We start from the raw sequence: 23,643 nt of genomic DNA, 5'->3' as shown, positions 1-23,643 counted from the left end.
AGTTAATTTAAAAGTCAATAAATAGTAATTTTAAAATCAGTCAAAATGTGTGTAGGGGTTGAGGTGTAGGGAAGGAGCAAATCAGTAAGGTAGAGGGGGTGAGATTGTGGATGGACTTACAGTAAAGGTGAGGAGAAGCAGTTTGCACTGGATGCGGCGTGAAATGGGAAGCCAATGGAGGTTCTGCAGGACAGGTGTGATATGGTCGTGAGAACGGGTTCGGGTGAGGAGTCAGGCAGCAGAGTTTTGAATGTATTGAAGTTTATTGAGAGCTTTGGAGATGGTGCCGAAGAGAATGCTATTGCAGTAGTCAAGGCGGGAAGTGATGAAGACATGAATGAGGGTTTCGGCGGCTGAGAAGGAGAGGAAGGGGCGGAGACGGGCGACTTTGTGGAGGTGGAAAAAAGCAGTTTTGGTGATCTGGGGTTCAAAAGTGAGGTTGGTGTCAAATGTCACACCAAGATTGCGAATGAGGGGAAGGAGACAGGGTGGTGTTATCAATGGTGATGGGGGAGTGGGGAAATGGTGTGAGTGATTTGGGTCCAATAATATGATCAAAGTTAACAGTAATGTTAGCCACATTTGCCAAACATGCCAACACTACTGTTCTGACAACATTGCCTTCAACAATAAGTGATCCACTGGATTGCCATTTCCTTGAATGCTGGGGGTGCATAAAGACTTGTGTTCACTCATGCAGCCAACAGCAGAACAATTGGTGTGGTTTGCTTGTGGTCGACGTATTTTAGAGTGGGCAGAAGCAGCTCTTGAAAAATAAATATAACTGGTGGGCTGTAAGGCAGAATCTCATTCTAAATGACTCTCCTGACAACCAGCAGGCAGTGAGGAGGCAGGGTTATACAAAGTTTGAGCGAGATGACCATTTCTTCTTCAGCTGGAATGTTGCAATTCAGAAAACGTCTTGTGGTCCTTGTAAAGCTGGGAGGCTACTTGTGAAGAACGACAGTGAGCATCTTCATATCTTAACAGCTTACAGCACACATTACCTCGACAAGTTTAGAAAAAGCACAATTTAGGGGGAAAAAAGCAAAATGAGCTACAGAAACATGCCATTTTTATTTATTTTTAAGATTAAAATTTTCGTTTGATTTGTGGTATTATTTGTAAGTAGAACAGTGTAACAGTCAGTCCATTTTGATGCAGGAAGTGGTATCTAAAACTTTTTTTTTCATTGAATATCCTTTTATTTTGCTAAATGAAGCTGTCGCCAAGTTGCAGAGGCATGCCTTTCCCATTAATCATTTGATTTGAATGATACAGTGATACAATATAGTACAAAGAAAAACCCACAAGTGAGGAGTATCATCCTTAAGTACAGTTGCAGGAGATGTGACTTGTACAGTGATCCACTATGTTAAAGGAGTCTCCTTTTATGTAATTCTTAGTAGTCACATCGTCTGCTTGAAGGTGGACACCAAATCTTGTGCTGTCATTGAGGAATGACAGAAGTAAACATCTTCATACCTAAACAGCTAAAGCTAAAGAGCAAATAAGTTTCTACACTCTGGATGGATGGATGGATGGATGACTTATGTCATCCATCCATGAGGCCACACATGACAAAGGGCATACGTTAGACCTACTTATCTCCAAGGGTCTGAGTATTTCCAATGTTACAGTGTCTGATGTTGGTCTTTCTGATCATTCCTATGTTTTCTTTGAGAGCACTGTCTCGGCGCAGTCAGCTACTTTCACGGAGGTAACCAAAAAAATGATGTATTACTGAAAACACCTCTGAAATATTTAACCAGGCTTTTTCTTCTACACCAGCTCCATCTGGGGGTTCAGTCGATGAGCTGATAGGTAGTTTTAATGCTAAAATTGTAAACATTATGGATGCCATTGCTCCAACTAAGGTCAACGTTATCTCTGGTAAGAAAAAATCTCTATGGAGAAGTGCCACACTGGTCAGAAATGGCAAAAAGAGAGTGTAGGAAAGCTAAACGTAGATGGCGAAAATCAAAACTCCAGGTTCATTATGACATTTACAAAGAGAAACTGTGGACTTACAATTTACAACTTAGAAGTGCCAGACAATCTTATTTCGCAGACATAATCACCAAAAACAGTCACAATACACGAGCCTTATTTGCTACTGTGGACAGACTAACAAACCCTCGTGTGTCAGTAGCCCCTGAGCTGCATTCTACCAAGGCCTGCAACAACTTTGCATCATTCTTTACAGAGAAAATCCAAAACATTAGACAAGCAGTTAGTGCCCCCACAGCAGGTTCAGGATATGTCCTGTGTCAGCGTAAAACCATTTTAAACACCATGACGCAATTTAATCCTATTAATCACAAAAACCTGGAGGACATTATACATCAACTAAACTCCTCCTCCTGCTGTCTGGATATTCTGCCAACAAGGTTTCTCAAAGTCTCCCAAGTACTGCTGGTGGATCTTTTATGGATTGTGAACTTGTCTCTTATGTCAGGTGTTTTTCCTCAGGCTTTAAAAACTGCTGTGATTACGCCACTTTTAAAAAAGAGCAGCTTCGACAAGTTACAAATGAATAGCTACAGACCAATCTCTAATCTCCCATTTTTAAGTAAGATCATTGAAAAAGCAGTTTTTCAACAGCTAAACAATTACCTAATAAAAAATAACAGCTTCAATGTTTTTCAGTCAGGTTTTCGACAGCACCACAGCACTGAGACGGCTCTCATCAAGGTAATTAATGACATCCGCTTAAACACAGACAGCGGCAGGATGTCGGTCCTAGTCCTGCTGGATCTGAGTGCTGCGTTTGACGCAGTCGGCCACAATATACTACTTAACCGACTGGAGAACTGGGTGGGACTATCCAGCACAGTACTCAACTGGTTCAAATCTTACCTAAAGAATAGGAATTACTTTGTGTCTATAGGTAACTTCACGTCTGAGCAGACAGTAATTAGACATGTGGGGTTCCCCAAGGTTCCATTCTGGGGCCTCTTCTGTTTAACATCTATATGCTCCCACTGGCTCAGATTATCAAAAAGAATAATGTAAGTTACCATAGCTATGCAGATGACGCGCAGATCTACATTACAATGTCCCCAGGAGACCATGGCCCTATACAGGTGCTGGGAAAGTGTATTGAACAGATAAATGAGTGGCTGTGTCAAAACTTTCTTCAGTTAAATAAAGACAAAACTGAGGTAATAGTTTTTGGAGCCAAGGAAGGGCGATTAAAGGTGAGCCTAGAGCTTAAGTCTTTACAGTCAAAAACTGCAGACCAGGCCAGAAATCTGGGTGTGGTGATGGACTCAGAACTCAGTTTTGGAAAAACACATTAAAGCAGTTACAAAGTCGGCTTACTATCACTTAAAACATATCTCAAATTAAAGGGCTGATGTCTCAGCAGGACCTGGAAAAGCTAGTCCATGCATTTATTTTCAGTTGGCTTGATTACTGTAACAGTATCTTTACAGGTCTATCTAAAAAAAAAAAAAACACTCAAACAACTGCAGCAGATTCAAAACTCTGCTGCCCGAGTCCTCACTAAAACCAAGAAAAGAGATCATATCACTCCAGTTTTAAAGTCCTTACACTGGCTTCTTGTCACTCAGAGGGTAGATTTTAAAGTCCTGCTGCTGGTCTACAAAGCTTTAAATGGTCTAGGACCAAAATACATCAGGGACCTCCTGACTCAGTATGAACCACCCAGACCACTCGGGTCATCTGGATCAGATCTTCTAGTAGTTCCTAGAGTAAAAACCAAATACGGAGAAGCTGCATTCAGCTTCTATGCCCCATATATATGGAACAAACTCCCAGAAAACTGTAGATCAGCTGAAACTCTCAGCACATTTAAATCTATTCTTAAGACGTACCTGTTCTCAGCTGCTTTTGATTAAAGTATTTTAAATTATTTTAAATCTTATTTTATGACAGTTACTTTTAACAGTTATTTTAATTCTTATTTTATGACAGTTATTTTAAACAGCCCCTGTTTTCCGACTCTTGTTTTTGATCTTTTTACTGTTCTGTTTTTCTTTTAATTGCCCTTGTTTTCTGACTTCTGTTTTTGATCTTTCTACTGTTCTGACCTTTTTTTTTAATGATTTCATAAATGTTTTCTTTTAATAATTGTCACCCTCTGTTCTTAATGTCTTTGTAAAGCACTTTGAATCGCCTCGTTGTTGAAATGTGCTATATAAATAAATTTGCCTTGCCTATGTTTAGCTTGGTGGGTTTATGCTTCACCACTATTTCTTGAAAAGGTCAGAGCCTATTGTTTCAGTGGGAGCACAAATTAAAGACCATTTTATTTATGTAACCTTCAAAGCGCAAACGCCAACACATTATGATGACGTGTTACAGCCATACAGTCTGTGGTTACAGCTGCAGTGTCTGTCTTCGAGCAGAGGGCAGCAGTGAGCCGCAGCAGCTCCTTTCCAGTTTCACACAAAGAAGTCAGCTGGCGTACTTCCGGGTTTATGCTGACGCGTCCCTCTTCTCATTCTCCGACGTGTCAGTCCTCTTGTGTCCAGAGCTGAGCAGCACACAGGTCGGTCAGCCCGCAGACATGGCTCCCAAAGGCAGCAACAAGCAGCAGTCAGAAGAAGACCTCCTGCTTCAGGACTTCAGCAGAAATCTGTCCGCCAAGTCCACGGCGTTGTTTTACGGAAACGCGCTCATCGTCTCTGCCATCCCCATCTGTGAGTACCGGAGCAGCTAGCTGCTGCTAGCTAGCCCAGCTAACACTGGTTCATTGGGAAAAAAGTGAGAACACTGCACTTAAAGATGAGCTTGTCAGAGAAATTATACTGAAATTTAATGCAAAGTGATGTTTCAAAGACAGGAGAGGATAATGAGTCAATGGAATCAGTAATGGTGATGAATGAATTACGAAAGTGAGCTCACAGTAAGTTAAATCTGAGTAAAGTGAGGGTAGCTTATTGTAGCTATATTTAACACAACAGTAATAGGCTAGAAAGTTGGGTATATATCTTTATTGAAGCGAAGTACAACTATTGTACCAGATTTAGTTCAAATATCAGGTCTTTATTCTGATAAATGGTCTTCTCATTTACTGAATTTTTTCTACACACTTGAGGGGAAAAAGTGAGCAGAGTCCTTTATCTTCAGTTCACATGTATCATTACTGTACACTTAACTAAAAGGACAAACTAACTGAGCTGGTATGAAAAGCACTATTAGCACAGAATTCATGAACTTCTTGCCAAAGTTGTCTGGAACAGTTCACACATAGCCTTCCTCATGTTATGATTTTCAACCTTCTGACTAGAACTATATTTAGCTTATGTGATATTTCCAACCTGCATTGTAAATGTGTGCAAACATGTGGTTCAACCTTCCTAAATAGATGTTTGTTTATGCTTTTCCTGCGTTGTCTAGGGCTGTTTTGGAGGATCTGGCACATGGACCTTGTTCAGTCTGCAGTCCTGTACGCTGTGATGACACTAGTCAGCACTTATCTGGTTGCTTTTGCCTACAAAAACGTTAAGTTTGTGCTCAAACACAAGTAAGGACTAACACACTTCTCCACATTTGTTTCATACGATTGGTTGTTTCTTGCTCGAGCATATAGTTTGGATTTCATTCATATGCTGTCACACTGCTGACATCTCTTCATTTTTATTTTTAATTTTTATTTATTTTATTTGGTCAGCTTGGCTTGCAAATATGACGGCAATTATTGGGGAAACCTGGAACATAGTAATGTTGTATGCAGAACAGATTTCCTGTGGATAAACAAAAATTCTTAGGTCATGTCATCTAATTCGGATTTACAAATTGGATCTATTGGGCTTCTAAGGGTTGTTTTGAATTTGACAGATGTCTTTCGCCAATGTTTAACACTTGTGAACTTCCTCTTGTCATCTTCCAGAGTTGCTCAGAAACGTGAGGATGCCGTATCCAAGGAGGTAACCAGGAAGTTGTCTGAAGCTGACAACCGCAAGATGTCCCGCAAGGAGAAGGATGAGAGGTGAATTCATTTTGCAAAGCCATACATGCATTATGTTGTGCTGGAGATTTTCTTTTTCTGCCTCTAAATTTTCTTGAACAAACGGTTTGGTTAAAGTGTGTCACGTGCAGTAGTTGTAGAAGATTACATGCATATTATGTGATGTGTGGAGCTGGCATCTGTTATAGAGCAATCGCACAGTCATGTCTTAGTGAAAGTCCAGACAAATCAGAATCTGTAAAGGTAATGCTTACAAAGAATGCCAAATGACACAGATGTTAGCTGGGTTAGCTGTTCAACTCCAACTGGGACCAATTGTGCAATATGTGTTCACACAGGAGGGAAGAGTCCCCACTAAATGACAGATATGTGCAATAAATTACATTAACGAAGCAAATATTGGTAGAACTGTATTGCATACACTATTCAAAAATTTGGGATCACCCAGGCAATTTTGTTTTTCATGAAAACCAACTTTGATTTATGTGCTAACATAACTGCACAAGGGTTTTCTAATCATCAATTAGCCTTTCAATACAATTAGCTAACATAATGTAGCATTAGAACACAGGAGGGATGGTTGCTGGAAATGTTCCTCTGTACTTCTATGTAGATATTTCTTTAAAAATCAGCCATAGATAGACCTGAGGGCAATTAAGTTAACATTCCAGTTAGAATGGTCATTTACCACATTAACAATGTCTAAACTGTATTCCTGATTAATTTAATGTTATCTTCATTGCGAAAACAAAGCTCTTTTCTTTCTAAGCGACCCCAAATGTTTGGATGGTAGTGCACGTTACACATTATTATACTGCATTGTACATGACCACAGCTAATCCTTTATTTTGTAAAAAATATCTTTAAGGTCTTACTTAGCTATTGACAAAAAACAAACTGGTTTTTTTTTCCTAGGATTATTTTTTTCTCCTGTTCATGTCTGAAAGTGACTTGGATGCAACTCTGCACTGTTACTTCTGTGAAGTTCTTGAAGTCTATTTTTCACTCATCCCTCCCCATTCACTGCAGCTGTAGCACACCAGCTCATCTACAATTCTCAGTGCTCAAATGCTGTTAAAACACTCTACACATTGTAATAAGGGAGTAATTTTGACTACAGGGACATGCTAACAAGCCTAGAAACTTGATATTCCGCAGCAGAAAGTCAGTAATTAAATATGGCAGGTTGTGGCAATGTTCTTTTCATGGCAAACGACTCTCAAGCTGCAATCATGCTTTAGATTGGAAGCAGAGAACTGCATTTCTCTACATACATGCAAGCTGGAGGTTTATCTATGAGCAGTGTGCCTTGACAACGTTTGTATATTAATGGTGTATGATGATGAACAGGATTGATGTTTAGTTTTCCTCTACTGTGATCAGAATCCTGTGGAAGAAAAATGAGGTCGCTGACTACGAGGCCACCACCTTCTCAATCTTCTACAACAACACTCTCTTCCTGGTCCTCGTCATCATTGCCTCCTTCTTCTTACTCAAGAACTTCAACCCCACTGTGTATCCTTTTATACCGTCACTCACTGCTGATTTACATGAGGGATTAATCAGAAAACATATAGTGCACTATGCTTTTTTCCAACAAGACTTGACGGGTGAAATTCAATACGGTTTTCTGAATAAGACTGTTTCTATTGTTTTTTTTCCTCACTGGTCTACTCTTAGCTGTGTGCTCAAAGTTAATGATCTGTGGCTTGAGCTGGTCAGGCTGAACAAATTTGTAGGTCTTTAAAAGACCTCAGTTTGGAAGTTAACCCTTTAAGCTTCAGTGTACCGCCGGCGGTACACCTACTAATTTGCATAGGAATTTCAAGAATGTCCGACGGCTGCAAACACGATTATACAAACACTATACGCCGATGGAAAGCTTAGATTCTCATGAATCCGCCGGTATAAACCACTTTCAGATATGATTACCACAGCGGGTGAGAAAAACACATTTGTCCGACAAAAACAAATATTCATCCATCCGTTCTCTATACACGGCTTCAACGCACACAGCGCGACTCACATTTCCGGGTTTATTATTACACACAAATAAAAGATTCCACAAAAAAACGTCCATAATCCAACCTTTTACATCCAGATGACACAAGCCAGTAAACTATTTTATCCAAAACATGTCCTGAAGTCGGTATAAAATCCCCGAATCGGTCATTTTCAAGGAGATGCCACCTCGCGATGCGCGTCCAATATTCCCCGTATTTTTCGTAATTTTTTTATTTAAAAATAGAATATTAGCGATTTTTTTTTTTTTTTTTTTTTTTTTTTTTTTTTTGGTACTGAAAACGGCTGGAATTGACTGAAGCTTAAAAGGGTTAATGACCCGTTTGGTTGCGATACGCTTGAGACTAAACAGTATTTCTAACAGAGCTTTGGAGATGCACAGAGAGCTTAATGGTCAGTCCAGGAAGGCTGATGCTGCACATTTTCATGCAAATGCCCTTAAAATCTCATCTTTACAAGCTTAATGTATTCAGCAGGTTGGTTTGTGTCTTTACCTTAACCCACCTTTTCCCAGCAACTACATTCTGTCCATCAGTGCCTCCTCAGGACTCATCGCTCTGCTATCCACAGGTTCCAAATAGAGGAAGAAAAGGGAGGAAAAGCTGGAGGGATCAGGGTCGATGGGGTGGGATTGGGTAGGAGGGGGAGGAAGTGGGATAAAGAATGGTATACAGTATATTGTTTTTCACTTAAGTTAGGAATGGGGTTCACGAGGGGATTGAGATATCACATTTCAACTTCATGAAATTCATGATCAAATATCTGGAGGGTGTTTCTCCAGGTGTCTTCTGTTTTTTGTAACAAATAAAGCAACCAGGTTCACTTGTTGTCCGTGTTGACTGGATGTTTGTGCATCTGCTTCAAAGGCTTTTAGAAGAAATATAATTTTGCAGGTTTAACAGGTGTCAGATTGAACAAAACAGACATTGTTTCCATTGGCGATGCATTTATTTATAATCATACTTTCATATGGACTATTTACAGAGAAACCACTGTTCGGGAGAGGAAATGATACACTCATGGTTTGCATGTCGTACAACAAAAAGAACAAAACTCGATGTCCCTCAAGTCTTTCCCATCCACATATCTACATGTTGTAGAAAACACTGATCTGTAGTACACATTACACAGCATCTTAACTGGGTTAGGTTGGAGTCGTACAAAAACAGGAAATCGGAGTCGATGTGCCAACTTGCAGTGAGTCAAAAATCAGGCATGGATGAAGCTGGTGTTGCTTTGCTCCATTCTTGCCTTTTTATATTTGTTTCTCATATTGTGAAACTATTAAGAAATTAAGACGATGGGGGGGGGGGAGAGAAAAAAATCCACTGTTCGAACGTCCAATTGGCTTAAATTATCACTGATGTTTGTGAAGCAAATGACTGGTTCAAGGAGGAGAAATCCTCAGATTTACCATAATGTGACTGAAATGCTGCAACACAAAATAAGGACCAAGATGGAGCAAAGTAACCTCCTGTAGCACAATTCAAGGATTCCTAGCCTTCACTTGGAGGCAGCTTTGTGATGTATTTGTGATGTATTGCTCTGCACTTTGTTCAACTGATGTTGGTGATGATAGATAAGGAAATCGCACATCTGGTTCTGTGACTTGCATAAATATGATTCTGTTGTCACATTATTTTGTAGGCCAGCACCCAAACATCTTTTACCAACTTGTCATGAAAGATGTCCCTGAATTTAATGATGTAGTGGGACTCGAGTCAAGGCACTCTGCCGGGTGGCCGCGGTCCAGCACTGACTGGTCACTGACTCAAACTGATGGGCAACTTGTTGACTTGAAAGCAAACGTGAAATGCATAATGGTGCATGTCATATACAGTATGGTAGCCACCAAGATGTAACGGTAAAGGGAACAAGTGATGCTGTGATACATTCACTGATTGACCTATTTTCATTCATGGAACAAGGGCAAGAAATAAGAGAACAGAGCATGTTTTAGTTTCTAGTGCAGGCCCACGTTCACTTATCATCCAACACCAGACTTCTTTAAATAAGTTGTGAGACAAAGGCTGGCTTGTGTAACAGTATTTTTGGCAGACCTAGAGGTGGTTGTTATCCGTTGCAGTTCCTTTTGATTAAAATATAGAAGGTGTTTGTGCTATAAGTCAACAAATGCACATCAAGGACAAGACGGTGACTCAGCTGGAACCTGGCCAACTATTCTGGTCTCACTGATGGCTTGTTTTCCAGATGAAACGGAACGAAAATAATGCAGTTATATGACAACTTTTGAGAGTGAAGCCAACTGGTCAGAGATGATTCAAGGCAAAACATTTAAGCTCATTCACGTCTCATAGCAGAAGCTCGTTTTTAAAAACTCCATGATTAATACAGAATTCATAAATGACTTCACAATGCAAAAACAAAACAAAATTGACTCGTTCTCCCTCTAAATAGTCCTCCGACATCTCTTGGGAGACAAATCAATCCTGTGACAGTGTAAAGTCAGACTGGGGGAGGAGGACGGGATGAACAGTGACTCAAACACTGCAAATGATGCAGTGATACTGCAGAGCAGCAACAAAATAACTCTATTTACATCTTATTTATATATTAGCCATACAATACAATGAAGTCCTCAAACGCAAGAGAGGCTTCTTGATGGTTTTGCTTATGTTACAAGTTATGCTTTAAGTTTTTATGTACATGTTACATATCCAAACAAAAACAATATTTCAAGATGTCAAAATAAATTTTAATATCTACTCTAGAATAAATACTGTAATCTTTGCCACATCCCAAATACCTTGTCTATATGCCACATTGTGCCATTAACAAGCATTTTTTGTGGTTATTCTAACCATGACCACACCTGAGGTCAGTCATTCTTTTATTATATATTTATCATATGCTTAAGTCCATATCTTCAAGGTTCTTTGAAGCGATGCAGGTTCCGTTCACAAGCAGAAACGATTGTCTCCATAATGAATGCAAATTCAGAAAGGAGTCCGTATATATTTTGCAAAGCAACATTTCTCTCCTATAATTGTGAAGAATAGTAGCATTCTCCTAAGAAGACCACACGGGGGCGACATGCTTCACTCTCTCCTCTCAGAGTTGCATTCCCACCAACACCTGATGTCCCACAATCCTCTGCTTCACTGAGGGTCACATACAGTAGACAAGCTTGCAGTAATTTCAGTCAGACTCTGTTGGTTAATAATGTGCTTTGTCAAAAAGAAGAAAGAGGCACACTATAGCAGGGTAAAACATGCATCAGTTGGTTAATATGCTCAGGATTTGCAGCCTATAACATTTACTGGATACTATTTAGTGCTATACTAAATATGGGACAGATTATATTTGGTAGGTAGTTGGAACATAATTCAAGCTAATAGGGAACTGGCCTCATTTATATTCAGAAAGCTCAGTTTTCATGAAGCGTGAGCGGGTCACCTTGCCATTGCTACACCTCAAATTTCATGGGGAAAGCACTTTAACCCATGACTTGAGAGTGTACCTCTGACACAGGAGGTGAAAGTTTTCAGCTCTTATGATAATTTTGTTTGCTGCACTGCATAGCATTTAAATGAAAGCATTGACTAGGGGTGTTCAGCATGCAACTGAAGGTTCTTCATGTCCACTTCCATGAGGTACCGCTAATTCCTAAGTCTAAGCTACTTGCATTCATGTATTCAGCTGCTGTACAGTAGTTCTCATAAATAATATATGCTTCCAGCATGAATTTTGTGCTCAAATTAAATTACTTGCAAGCGGAAGTCTGGACTTTAAATAAGCAAGCTTGAGAACTGAAGGTCTGGGCCATGAAATTAAATGGATGGATGTGGGTAGCAAATGTGACTGAGTTACATAAGCATTTCATTCAGCAACTACTAACAGGATGCCCTTGAGCAAGGCACTTTAACTTTAGTCATTGTTGCATTGCTTCTCTGTGGTCATCTACTAACTGTATGTGAATGTGAAGTTGAATATCTCTAAAAAATATGGAGCAGTAGTTTAAACCTTGTCATCTAACTGAAGTGAATATCTGCCCAGTTAAATAAGAGCCCTGAATGGAGTCTGACTGGGATGTAGTGAAGTCTAATATGGACTAGTCTAAAGTCTGCATAGTTACATCTGCATGAGGTGTTGGTGAATGGGGGTAAGACCTCGGCAAGGGAGCACAAAATCTGAATCTAATCAAATGGACTAAAGTTTCACTTGAGGCTGCAAAAAGCTGAGTTTAAGCATTTCTTGGCTGAGCTGGACTGCACCTGAGATGAACCTGGTAGAGCTGATCTTAGCAGGACGAGTCTCAAACAGACATAGTTACAGTATGCAACGCTGGACTTAGCAAGGCTGTCTGTTCCAGGCTGAAGTGGGCTGGAGCTGAAGTGGAGCCCAAGGAGAGAACCATGGACATGAACACTGAACGGAGGGTCCCAGGTAGCAGTATGGTTAAGTAGGTAGGTACAGCTGACCGCTTGGGTATCTCACCAGCCTGGTCTAAGAGCGGTAGTCCTTCTTACTGTACGGCCTGTTGCCCAAGATGTGGTCGATCTCTGACACCACATGAGAGGTCATCTTAGGAAGGACCTGGTCAAGAGAGAATGAGTGGTATTGAAAGTGAGAGAAACTGAAAAATGTTACCAAATTGGAATGTCTAACAACATTGTGATATACAAGAGAAGTGACTTTTTGTTCTAGAAGCTGGTGGCAGAGGACTTTGGAGGATGCAGAGGATGCACTGGAAAAAATGCCCATCTCAAAACAAGAAGAAAACTTATTTCAAAGAACTTTTACCTTGAAACAAGTGAAAAATGACTTGGTAAGATTTCTTGCAATAAGATATAACATTTAGAATATTGAGATCTGAAAATAAGCAGGGAAAACTTATTTTAAGCTATATTGTCTGTCTCTCGTACAAATCTCCCCTTTCTTTTGTCCTGGAACTGTGGCCGCAAAAAACCCCAAAAACTATTGGGTTTGAGAACATGTTTAAGTGTACAAAGAACTTTACGCTATTTTTTTTTAATTGACTCTATTATGACTGTCATAATAATGACTAGTATTATGCTAATATTAGTCATTTACATTGACAGAAGTCTGAGTCAAAGTTGAGGTAATCATCTGAAGCAGGCTTCTTCTTGCTCTGAGTCTTTGCCCGTCCACTGTCAGGATCAGTGTCATTGGCCCAGGCCTGTGCTTGGCTCAGATTCTGACACACTGACAGAAACTCCTTGAATTCCTGTTCTTCCTCCAGATTTCCCAGTGCATTGCTGGTTTCCGTTATCTGTTTCTTTTTCCAGGAGAGTGTCTTAACCCTCCTGTTGTCTTCATTTATGGCACCAAAAATATCGTTGACTTGTCTGAAAAAAATCCAAAAATTCAGCAAAAAAAATCCCCAAATTTATAAAAAATTTGGAAAATCTTCAGGAAGAAAATTCCTTGAAAGTTTCCCTTAAAAGTTTTATTTTTAAAAATATCCCAACATTTGATAAGAAATAAAAATTCAAAAAATAAAATAAAATCTAAAAATTAATATTTTCAAAAAATGAATAAAAAATCTTCCAAAAAAATCCAGCGAAATTTGGTGGATTGTGGTTAATTTTTTTCCTGAATGTTCTTAAAGAAACATTTTTATTAAATTTTTTTTCCCACCAAAATTTTTTCAAAAATTTACCAAAAAAGTCTGAAAATGTGGAAGTTTTCACTGTGAAAATGTTTTGTTTTTTTTCCCCCCACATTTTAAAACTAAGATGGGTCAGTTTGACCTGCAGGACAACATGAGGGTTTTAACAAGATAATTCAAGATTGTTTGACTTAACAAGATATTTAAGATGCATTGTCTTAAAACAAGTCCCTCCAGTTGCTGAAATGTCTCTCGGTAAGTGAATTTATCTTAAATCAAGTGGGATGAGACATTTTGACTAAAAATAAGGCAAACAGACTTGGTAAGATTTTGAGTTTTTGCAGTGTGTGGTTTAGGAAATATGATTTAAAAAAAGCAGTATGAATCTATTCTTACCTGTATGGCCCCGAGATTCTCAGTAAGCTGTTCAGGGTTGGATGTTCCCAGAAGGACTGAGCTCACACCTTCATTTCTTAGACACCATGCTGGAGATGAATAACACAAGCAGATATTCAGTCACTGCCCATTTAATGGCACACTGCTGATTATTACTGTCTTAGAACACACCACAGTTCTTTCTGATCTTTACACATTTAGTCCTGGAGTTGTGCTTCCTGTATGCAAATAATTTATTACAAATAGAATGCATTTCTTTTGCTCTCCAAAGTGCAAATCTACATGACTATTTGCTACATTTGGTAGTCGGTATGTTCATGTCAGTGGGAAGCTCAAGGGAAAACCAAGCCAACAGGGTAAATAACAGACATTTTAAAAAGAGTGATGTGCGTTTGGACACATCTTATGTTAAAAGGCCTCCTGTCTGACAGCCCAGAGCAGCTGTGGTTTCACAGCCCTGCTTTAAGCTGCTTCTGCAGTCTTTGTTACAAGACAGAGAAGTCTTACCGACAGCCAGTTGAGGCAGGGTGCAGCCCAGCTTCTCCGCAATGTGGTTGAGCTCTTTCAGCTTAGCTTGTTGCTTCCTTCCATCCTCACTTACTATTTTCTCCTTCAGCCACTGATAGGACTGATGGGAGAGAAAAGGAGACAGTGATTGAGCGAGTAGGGAAGGGATGAGACAACGAAACAAAAGGGTAGGGGAACTATACAGGCAAAAGTACATATTGATTTAGAGTGTAAGGGAGAAAAACAGGAACAGGCATACAAGTGAGGAAAAGGTCAAGGAGAGGAGTCAAGTGATGGAGGCTGTAAGAGCTGATGAGCCACTCCAGGTCTGTTGTGTAATTTACACAATTAAGCTTAAGTGTTATACAGACACCGCTCTCACAACTTTGTCATAGGAGTAGCATAAAACCCCAGGTTTTGCTTTTTAAATTTCAGATTTTTGTCCAGAAGCTTGTTCACGGGTGACAGGAAAATGGGACTAGAGATGAGCAGATTGGAGCAGCGTCAGCAGTAATGCAGGCGTTGTACCGAACCACTGAGGTGTAGAGAGAGCTGACTAGGAAGGTGAAGCTCTCGATTTACTGGCCGCTCTGTATTCCACCCCTTATCTATGGTCATGAGCTCTGGGTAGCAATGGAAAGAATGAGACTGCGGATACAAATGGCTTTTTGCAGCTTAGTTTCCTCCATAAGGTGGCTGGGCTCTGTCTTATAGATAGGGTGAGGGGCTTTGACATCTGGAGGAAGCTCTGAGTAGAGATACCAGCTAAGGTGTTTCGAGCATTTAAATAAGATGACTCCTGGGTGTCTTCCTTTTGGAGGTTTTGTGGGCACATCTAACGGGGAGGAAACCCAGGAAGACCCTAAACTGATGGAGGGATTACAGGTTACAAGGTTATTGTAATGTTTCAGGTCTTGAAGCTTATTAGAACAGTGTGTAGGATTTAGTAGCATCTAGTGGTGAGGTTGTAGATTGCAACAAACTCCTCCTCTCAGCCTCCCCTTCCAAGCATGATGGGAGAACTGACAGTGGCTAGACAACACACAAAAGGCCCTTTCTTCTTCTTCCTTTTTTAAAAAAACAAACAAACAAAAAACTGTTTGGTCTGTCCTGGGTTACTATATATGGTGATGCAACATCCGTGGAAGAGGCCTCGCATCTTCTGTAGATATAAAGAGGTATTTCTAAACTTAACAAAAACACAATGACTTATTTCCATGTGATGATACCCTAATGAAAAATCCATCCATCATCTACACACCGCTTTATCCTCACTAGGGTCACGGGGGGTGCTGGAGCCTATCCCAGCTGACTTGGACGAAGGCAGGGGACACCCTGGACAGGTCACCAGTCTGTCGCAGGGCTACATATACAGACAAACAATCACACTCACATTCACACCTACGGGCAATTTAGAATAATCAATTATCCTCAGCATATTTTTGGACTGTGGGAGGAAGCCGGAGTGCCCGGAGAAAACCCACGCATGCACAGGGAGAACATGCAAACTCCGTGCAGAAAGAGCCCAGGCCGGGACGTGAACTGGGGATCTTCTTGCTGCAAGGCGAAAGTGCTAACCACTACCCCACTGTGCAGCCCACAATGAAAACATAATTGGCATTATACTCCATTTCTAGACAACATGGTGATCCAGTGGTTAGCACTGTTACCTCTCAACCAAGCAGTCCTGGGTTTCAGGTGCTCTGGCTGCACAGTCCAAAGACATGCATGAAAATTTAACTGATGATACGAAATTGGCTGTGGGTATGATCGTGCATGGTTGTCTTTTTGTGTTGGCCCTGTGATAAACTGCAGAATCTTAATAAACCTGCTGCACCTTTGTGCTGAAAAACCTCCCCGATGTCTGCACTAACTGAACCGGAGAGGTTATTTCACCTTTATTCTGATTCACTTTGTCATTTTATCACGGGAAGAAGGCGAGCAACCCTAAGACTTACCTTCATGGAGGCCCTGGAAGATTCAGGAATGCCATTTTCATATTTTCCTGTGATGATGCCGCATGCCAGCGGTGACCACGTCATCGCCCCAACTCCTGTCACCATGGAGACCGTAGGGAGTTAAACAGGAGGAGTTTTAGTGAGATGTATTTCAGAATGAGGTGTGAAGAAAAGTGAGAGAGCAGTGCTAGGAAAAGTGAAAATGTATGACTATGAAAGAAGAGGAGATGATTAAAAAAAAACAGTGAAAACGGGCAACAGAGAAGGATAATAAAAAAATCATTTAGGACATCAGCGGTTTGTCCTAAACTTTTCCCTTAAACAAGTAGATAGAAAAGTCATTCCATCAAATGCCTATGATAGATTTACCTGCCACGATGCAGATAAAAACAAACACAAATACTTGCCTATCTTATGGTAAAGTTCAGGCAGTTGCACCTCTACTTTCTCCCTCTGGAAGAGATGATACTCTGCCTGCTCACACACTGGAGGGATTAGATTAAACTGTCTTGCCACAGAATACGCCTCCTAGAGATAAAAAAAGAGTAAAACAGAGCGAGAGAGATGGGTGTTAATCAGATTGTGGAGGCATGGCATAAATTCAAATGCACAGCTCACAGTAAGTCATCCAATCAATATTCCATATCACAGTACTGAGACATCATATTCAAAATTTCTTATACATATCTTGGTGCCTGCTTATCTGTCCCCCCCATGTGTCCTTCAAGAACACACGCCAGAGAAAACACACATACAATACCAAACTGCAATTGTTGCTGCTTTTAAACACCCTTTCCTTTTGTTGGATGCCTGCTGTGGAATACATGTCAGGATGGGAGCACGATAGGAGGGGGGATCCTAACACACGGGTAATGTCTGTGCAATCACTCCACTTACAAATTACCAGTTGGCCTTCTGTGCTTCAGCCCGTGACATGCGCCTCCAGCCTGTGTGTGCAGCCATGCATGTGTATACTGTACCGCTCGCCTTGTCACATACACTGAGAGCCCCCCCCCCCCCCCCCCCCTTCATTACTGATGCTATCTAAATTACACAGCTTTCATCTGGGCTTGTGTTCTGCGAAGATATCGGCTCGCTTTCACCGTGATCACACAGACAGGATGTCAACACAATGCACTGTGCTTAGCGGGCGAGTGGATGGTGATAAAGAGACCGAGAGATAAGCGAGGAGAGGATGGGTGTTAGGTCCTTGAATGTCACTTTAGGCATGTGCTCATTTTGCAACTCTCTGCCTCGTGTACATATTCATTAATGTAGGCAGAGTGGAAGAAGACAGTAGATTGTTCCTGACGGGAAGAGGAGAGAAACCACTGTACCCAGTGTGACCACTTGCTGGAAAAGCATGTTATTCCTCAAATATTTACTTTGCTTTTTCAGTTTTCCTCTGATTTCATTCCTTTTCTTTGTCTTCACAGTGCATTTGCATGACGGGGGAACAAGATAATGAGCTGCTGAAGTGCATCCTCAGGGTGTTAAGCTGAGGAAATCAGGATTGTATTTCTGCTTTCTTGACAGTTTATTTAATGGTTCACTAACTTGACTGATCTCCTAAGACAAAGGAAAGGTTTTAATGTGAGTTCCTGCCAAGCAAAGGGGCTGTCATTAGCTAGCCTTTTCAGTGAGGTAAAAAATACAATCTGTCAAACTGCCACAGAACACTACAAAAAAAATCCTCACTCCCGATCAACTGTGCTGAGTTTAAAACCCGTTTGGCTAAAAGCTTGTTCATAAACAAATTTAGCTTGGGCAAGACCTACATTGTCAACCATTTAACAAAGTATGTTAATGTGTTAAGAAATCTGTCAAACAATTCATTACTCTCAGTTGCAGCGTTCATTTTAGTGACTTACTGTGTAAATAACTCTCAGAAATTACACTGAAAACTTTTCACTGCTTACCATGATCTCCATGGCCGTCCATCGAGACGTCCCCCAGTACATCGCCATGCCTTGGTTTATCACGTAGGTCATGGCTCGAACAATCTCTGTAGAAAAATGCACATTATCACATTAAATCAGTGTGATGGATTAACAGTGAACTATTTGTTGACTGATTTCAGCATCTACAAGGTTACAGTAACGGATAAAACGCCTCTAAAGATAGATCAAAGGTAGATCATCAGAGACGGTGACAAACCTCCCCTTGTAGACTTAATTTAACCAAATGAAATGTTCACAGTCAGAGCTGGCTGACATGGCTCATCATTTCCACGAGGTAAATCCCAGCATCCCATCTGTCCGTTTACTTTTTTGAACACGAAAGATAAACATCAGGTGCAAGCTTGACGTAACTTGTCTCAAGGTGGGCAACATATTCCTAATCTGATAGCCAAGCCACATAAAATGCCAAAGAAAGAGGTGGATGAAACCCAAAAAAATAGTCAAAGGAAGATAAAAAATGAAGCAGAAACACTGAGAAAGCATTTGTGAGTGGGCTTGTTAACAGAAAGACTAGGGAAACGAAAAAGGAAAATCTGAGGTAAATAATGGCCCTGAAAGTATGGTGACTTCTTTACTTTATACAACTTTATTGATGAACTCAAATAAAAAAAGCTTGTCAGAGGCCACCCACCTCCTCAAGTCTCTTACCTGCTGACGGCTCATCACCCATCTCTAATGACTCCAGGGACAAACTAACAAGCTCACATATTAAAGCCCTCTGATCACATTCAAGCTGCTGCATTTTTAATGATGCAATTAGCTCCAACACTGCTGACTGCACGAGCCAACAGCAGTCAGGGCCAACGAAAACTCAGATTAGGACTGTCATTAAGGTTATTCATCATCACCCCGTGCTCACTCCAATTATAGCGCAATTGTTCACTGTCGCAGGACTCTTGCATTTCACTCTGCATAACTGGCTCTTGGCAAGACAACAGATTATGGGGGACACGAAAGCTAAAGGAAAAAGTACAGCCATAAAATGACAAAAAAGAAGATGTAAGGAAAAGTTAAGAAGTAGAGAAGAGTCAAAAAAAAACCTATATAATCAAGAAGACCCAAAAGGACTGGAGATGGCAGGTTTTCCTTTTCTCTTCACTTTGGCAAGTGCTAATTAACATCCTGAAACAGAGATGTCTTACTCAATAGCATCCTGCCAAGGGAGATAACACAGTATTAAGACAAGTAAACAATTCAGCTTCTTTCTTATCTCCAGCTGCTCCTGTCTTCCTCTGTATCCCTCACCCTGACGTTCTCCTTTGTTCTGGTGCGCTCACATTTAAATGCAACCTGCCTCGATGTCCGGCCAATATAGAGTAAAAATGGTTTTGAGGAAGGAAGGACTAACACTCTGACAGTTGCAGGAATTAAATAGGAAATGAACAGTGGCAGGGGGAAGTAAGCAAAGTTTGCAGGAACACAGAACTCTATAAAAGGACAATGGAAAGGAAAATAGGGTAGAAAATCAGATGCTTCCACAAGCATTAAAAAATACCCAACAGTATCCGTTTATTTTGTTCAAATTAGCTCTCTTAACATTTTATTATATGCAAACAGTCAAAGTTGAACATGTGTATCACCAATGGAATATTGTACTGTATATGTAGTTGGAGCTTGATTCATATTAAGTTCACTATTGACTAGTCAGGAGCACTAAATAATAAGGTACTGAAAGAAACTCTGTTAATTGGTTCTACCTGCAGAATGCAAAAAGCACGCAGTTAACTGATGATGACTAATGAGGAACCACTGCACTGCTAATATACATGTCAATAAGCCGCTTGATAATGAATTATGTACGACTGCCTGCCTCACATACTGAAAAAAAAAACACTTTACAAGAGTAAAACTGGACTTGAATGTTTACTTCAGTGAAAATCACCCCATATCCTGAAATATCTGCTCTATCAAAGACACCATATAGACACTAATATGAAAAATGCAAACGTTTAGCTTCAGGCCAAAATCTTGTTTGGAGTTATCATTCTGTTATTTTCAAACTCTCTAATTTGCCTTGCAAGTACACAATAGCCCTCCAGCAACTGAATATCAAATCAACAACACTCTCTTTGCAGTCAAAACCCTAAAAACATCCATTCTTGAAGCGTTCTGAAAAGACGCTGTTTTCTACACGTTCTCATTTATTTATTGGTAATATTGGAAACACAAGAACACTTTGGAAAACCAGGGCGGGTAGCTGACTTAAATGATGATCGACAGACTTTGGAGGAAGCACAACTCAAGGAAAAGCTCAGTCAAAAACACTGGTGAAGAAACTGTGGGATCAAGACAAGGCAAGCAAACAAACTCCAAACTGAGGTCAACCCCAAGCCAAGAGAAAATAGCTTCTTCATCCACCTTTTGGCCTCCATGATGGTGATCAGCAGACTGCATCACGGTTCTAACCCACAAACAATTCATACCTTCTGTATCTGTCAGGACAAAGTATCAGATGTGGCCTCGCTGTCTAAACACTCTGAAATGTAAGCCCTTAAAGAACACTGGAGCTCACACACCCCTTAAAGTAACACCATAACTAAGACCAGACGACTGGCTCATCAATGTCCAGTTCTTCAGGCAGAACTAAGAACTGTGCTGTGGAAATTTTAGATCCACTTCAAAAAAACTGAAACCTTAACCTGGATCTCTCTGCTAGCTACCATTTTCAACTAAAATCATGACTAAAGGTCTACATAAGAGAAACTTCACCTATGACGATCTTAAGTAACTGTGTCCACAAACAGTCAAACGGGGTGGTGTGATAACTCTGTTCAGTATTCTCTGTAAATGAGCTTCCGTATTCTGCTGCTAAACAACAAAGATGAATTCTCTGAACATAACATCCCATCATCAATAAAACCAATAACATGAACACATCCAACATCTGAAAGTCAGACTCTTTGAACTTGAGCTAAAATGCCAATGATGCTCTATTGACCGGTTTCTTGGTTGGATAGTGTTGGTTACAGTTGAATATTGATGAACTGACTCACCCTCCATTGGAGTATTGCTGTCTGGGCGGTTGGCAAAAACTACATCTACATACTCCAACTGCATCCTTTGTAGCGAGCCTTTCAGACCTGAGAGACAGAGAGATACAAGGTGTGAAGAGAGAAGGAATATTTATTGGAGAAAACCATAGTTGGAGCCAGTAAGACACAGCTTTCACAGTTTGGAGCAAAAAAAATAAAAATGAACTTTAAAGCTGTTCTATTATTTTGTTTGTGTATTTGCTTGTCTCACCTTCAATAATGTGTTTCCTTGACAGTCCTCTTTCCGTCTCTGCTCTGATAGGATGAACGGCAAAAAAATATCATAAGCTGTATCATAAATCTGACTTTTCTATTTGCATTTGTCAACACAATTTCATTTCTTCAAAGCACTGATTCATTTTTTTGGTTTTAAAAAATGAAAATTAACAAAGTGTCAGGCAAAAATGAAATTTTCTCAGTGTGGCATAAATTCAAGAATTTCCTTTGGGATCAATAAAGTTTAATCTCATCTTATCATAAATGGATAAATTCATAATTCTGGCACTTAATCGATTTCAACAATCACGAGCTTCTCTAAGTAGACTCAGAGTAATTCTTGACCCTGGCAGGATGAAATAAAAACAAGCCCCACACGAGATCCAAATGTACATCTCAGGCTGTTTTATGGAAATGGGTCAGTGCACTCTCAACTGCTCAGCATCATTATGCTGCCAGGCTCTGCATGGGAGAGACGGAGGACAGAATCTTCCTTACAGGAATGAAGAAATGCTCAGGAACGGGAGAATAACTTTTTCCTTATCACCAGTTGGACACCAGTTTCCTTATCACCTGCTGTGGAGCCTGGCAGCTCGTGTGTGTGTGTGTGTGTGTGTGTGTGTCTGTATCTGCATATGTGGGCTATAAAACAGATTTCTTTATCCACTCTCCTCTCGTTTAAGACTCAGCAGAGGAACTGGTTCTTCCGGTGGTTGTTACTGTGACTTATGATGTTTCTCAGGTTGTTAGCAGAGAAAAATGGACCCAAAGAAAAACTTTCTATGATGCTGAGAGGTTAAACATTAAACATCTTTGAAGATATTTGATATGGAAGGTTTAATGTGACAAGAGATGCAAGTCATATAAATGAGACAATATAGGAGTTGACTTGATGTTTTTGAGCAATTTAGCTGAAATACTAGTCATACTTTCTTTGCTAGTTAAACAAAGTGATGTTAGATGTACCACTCTGCTTTCATGGAGTTTGGAGTTTTGTTTAAATGCTTTCATACACGTGTCCTTGTGTGGGATGACTTCTGTGTTACAAAGCTGTCTTTGAGCCATGTCTTTATATGTAGGTCCCTATCTTTATGCATTGAGCACAACGACACACATGCAATTCACTTTCCACCACTGATTTTATGTTTTTCCGGTGAAAACAATGGGAAGAAATGAGAGTCAACAATCATGCAAAAAATGCATATAAGCATTGCAAAACATTTGAAAAGCTCATTTTTAACATTTTAAACATGCTCCTGGAGTGTACGCAAAAAAATTCAAGAGAAACATTGCAACAGATGACTATTTGTAAACATTGTTGGTCATGGAAACTGGAGTTTGTCGAGTTTTGTACTTACTTTCCTCCCCAATAGAGTTTAGTTGTAATGACCAAGCTTGATCGCCTGAGAAATTGCAGAAAAAGACACAAAAACAGCACGGTGACTGACACATATTGCATTATAGTGGCTCAGTGTTGGCTCAGTAGGACCTTTGCAGCAGATTCTGTCTAAGAGCAGACATTGTTACTGCTCATATTGGAGCAGGAAAAACACAAGTGTTACTAATAATGCTAACCATGGATTTGTTCCAATCAGACATCCCAGTAAATAAAGTGAGACAATGAGTCTCCCTGAACAAAACCAGGACTTAAACCGAAGCAGCTGAAGCAACTCTCTACTGTTACATGTTAAATCTTCTCTTGCTTCACAGCTTTCCTCGCTAACACATCTGTTCCCGTTACGGATATTTTCAATCCTGTTGTTCCTTAATGTTCAGTCTGATGTAGATACACTGTCGACTAATCTGAGGAACAGACAACAGGTGTGAATACGCTAAGCAAATATGACTTCAGAGAGTTTGGTGATGCCCTGTTATTGCTACATCTTGTGGCATTTAATCATTGAAATCTACATCACACAAGAATAAACTCAGCAGATTATTTTTTTATGAAGCACTGGTTTTGCTAATTAAACGTGAGATCTGAGAAGCGTCTGCTTGCATACATGCCTTTCAAAGAGTT

At 40.2% G+C, this 23,643-nt stretch overlaps 2 protein-coding genes across 3 annotated transcripts in view; one reads left to right on the top strand and one right to left on the bottom strand.

Annotated features, from left to right (window-relative positions):
* Nucleotides 1-4,446: 4,446 nt before the first annotated feature.
* Nucleotides 4,447-8,787, top strand: ssr3 (signal sequence receptor, gamma). The gene is made up of 5 exons (XM_022206468.2): nt 4,447-4,667; nt 5,368-5,494; nt 5,861-5,959; nt 7,322-7,453; nt 8,475-8,787. The coding sequence occupies exons 1-5, from the start codon at nt 4,535-4,537 to the stop codon at nt 8,539-8,541; spliced, it is 558 nt and encodes a 185-aa protein (XP_022062160.1). The 5' UTR covers nt 4,447-4,534; the 3' UTR covers nt 8,542-8,787.
* A 2,011-nt stretch (nt 8,788-10,798) lies between these two features.
* The window catches only part of kcnab1a (potassium voltage-gated channel subfamily A regulatory beta subunit 1a), a 136,488-nt gene continuing 123,643 nt past the window's right edge, over nt 10,799-23,643 (bottom strand). For both annotated transcript variants that reach the window (XM_051957857.1, XM_051957858.1), the window contains exons 6-14: nt 22,982-23,026; nt 21,619-21,662; nt 21,369-21,455; nt 18,334-18,419; nt 16,822-16,942; nt 16,415-16,509; nt 14,457-14,577; nt 13,950-14,038; nt 10,799-12,517 (exon numbers count right to left, since the gene is read on the bottom strand). In XM_051957857.1, the coding sequence (XP_051813817.1) occupies nt 12,428-12,517; nt 13,950-14,038; nt 14,457-14,577; nt 16,415-16,509; nt 16,822-16,942; nt 18,334-18,419; nt 21,369-21,455; nt 21,619-21,662; nt 22,982-23,026 (778 nt within the window). In that variant the 3' untranslated portion in view covers nt 10,799-12,427. The remainder of the gene's footprint in view (nt 12,518-13,949; nt 14,039-14,456; nt 14,578-16,414; nt 16,510-16,821; nt 16,943-18,333; nt 18,420-21,368; nt 21,456-21,618; nt 21,663-22,981; nt 23,027-23,643) is intronic.

Source organism: Acanthochromis polyacanthus, chromosome 13 (assembly GCF_021347895.1).
Source record: "Acanthochromis polyacanthus isolate Apoly-LR-REF ecotype Palm Island chromosome 13, KAUST_Apoly_ChrSc, whole genome shotgun sequence".
Taxonomy (NCBI): domain Eukaryota; kingdom Metazoa; phylum Chordata; class Actinopteri; family Pomacentridae; genus Acanthochromis; species Acanthochromis polyacanthus.
This window is presented reverse-complemented; position numbering and strand designations above follow the sequence as displayed.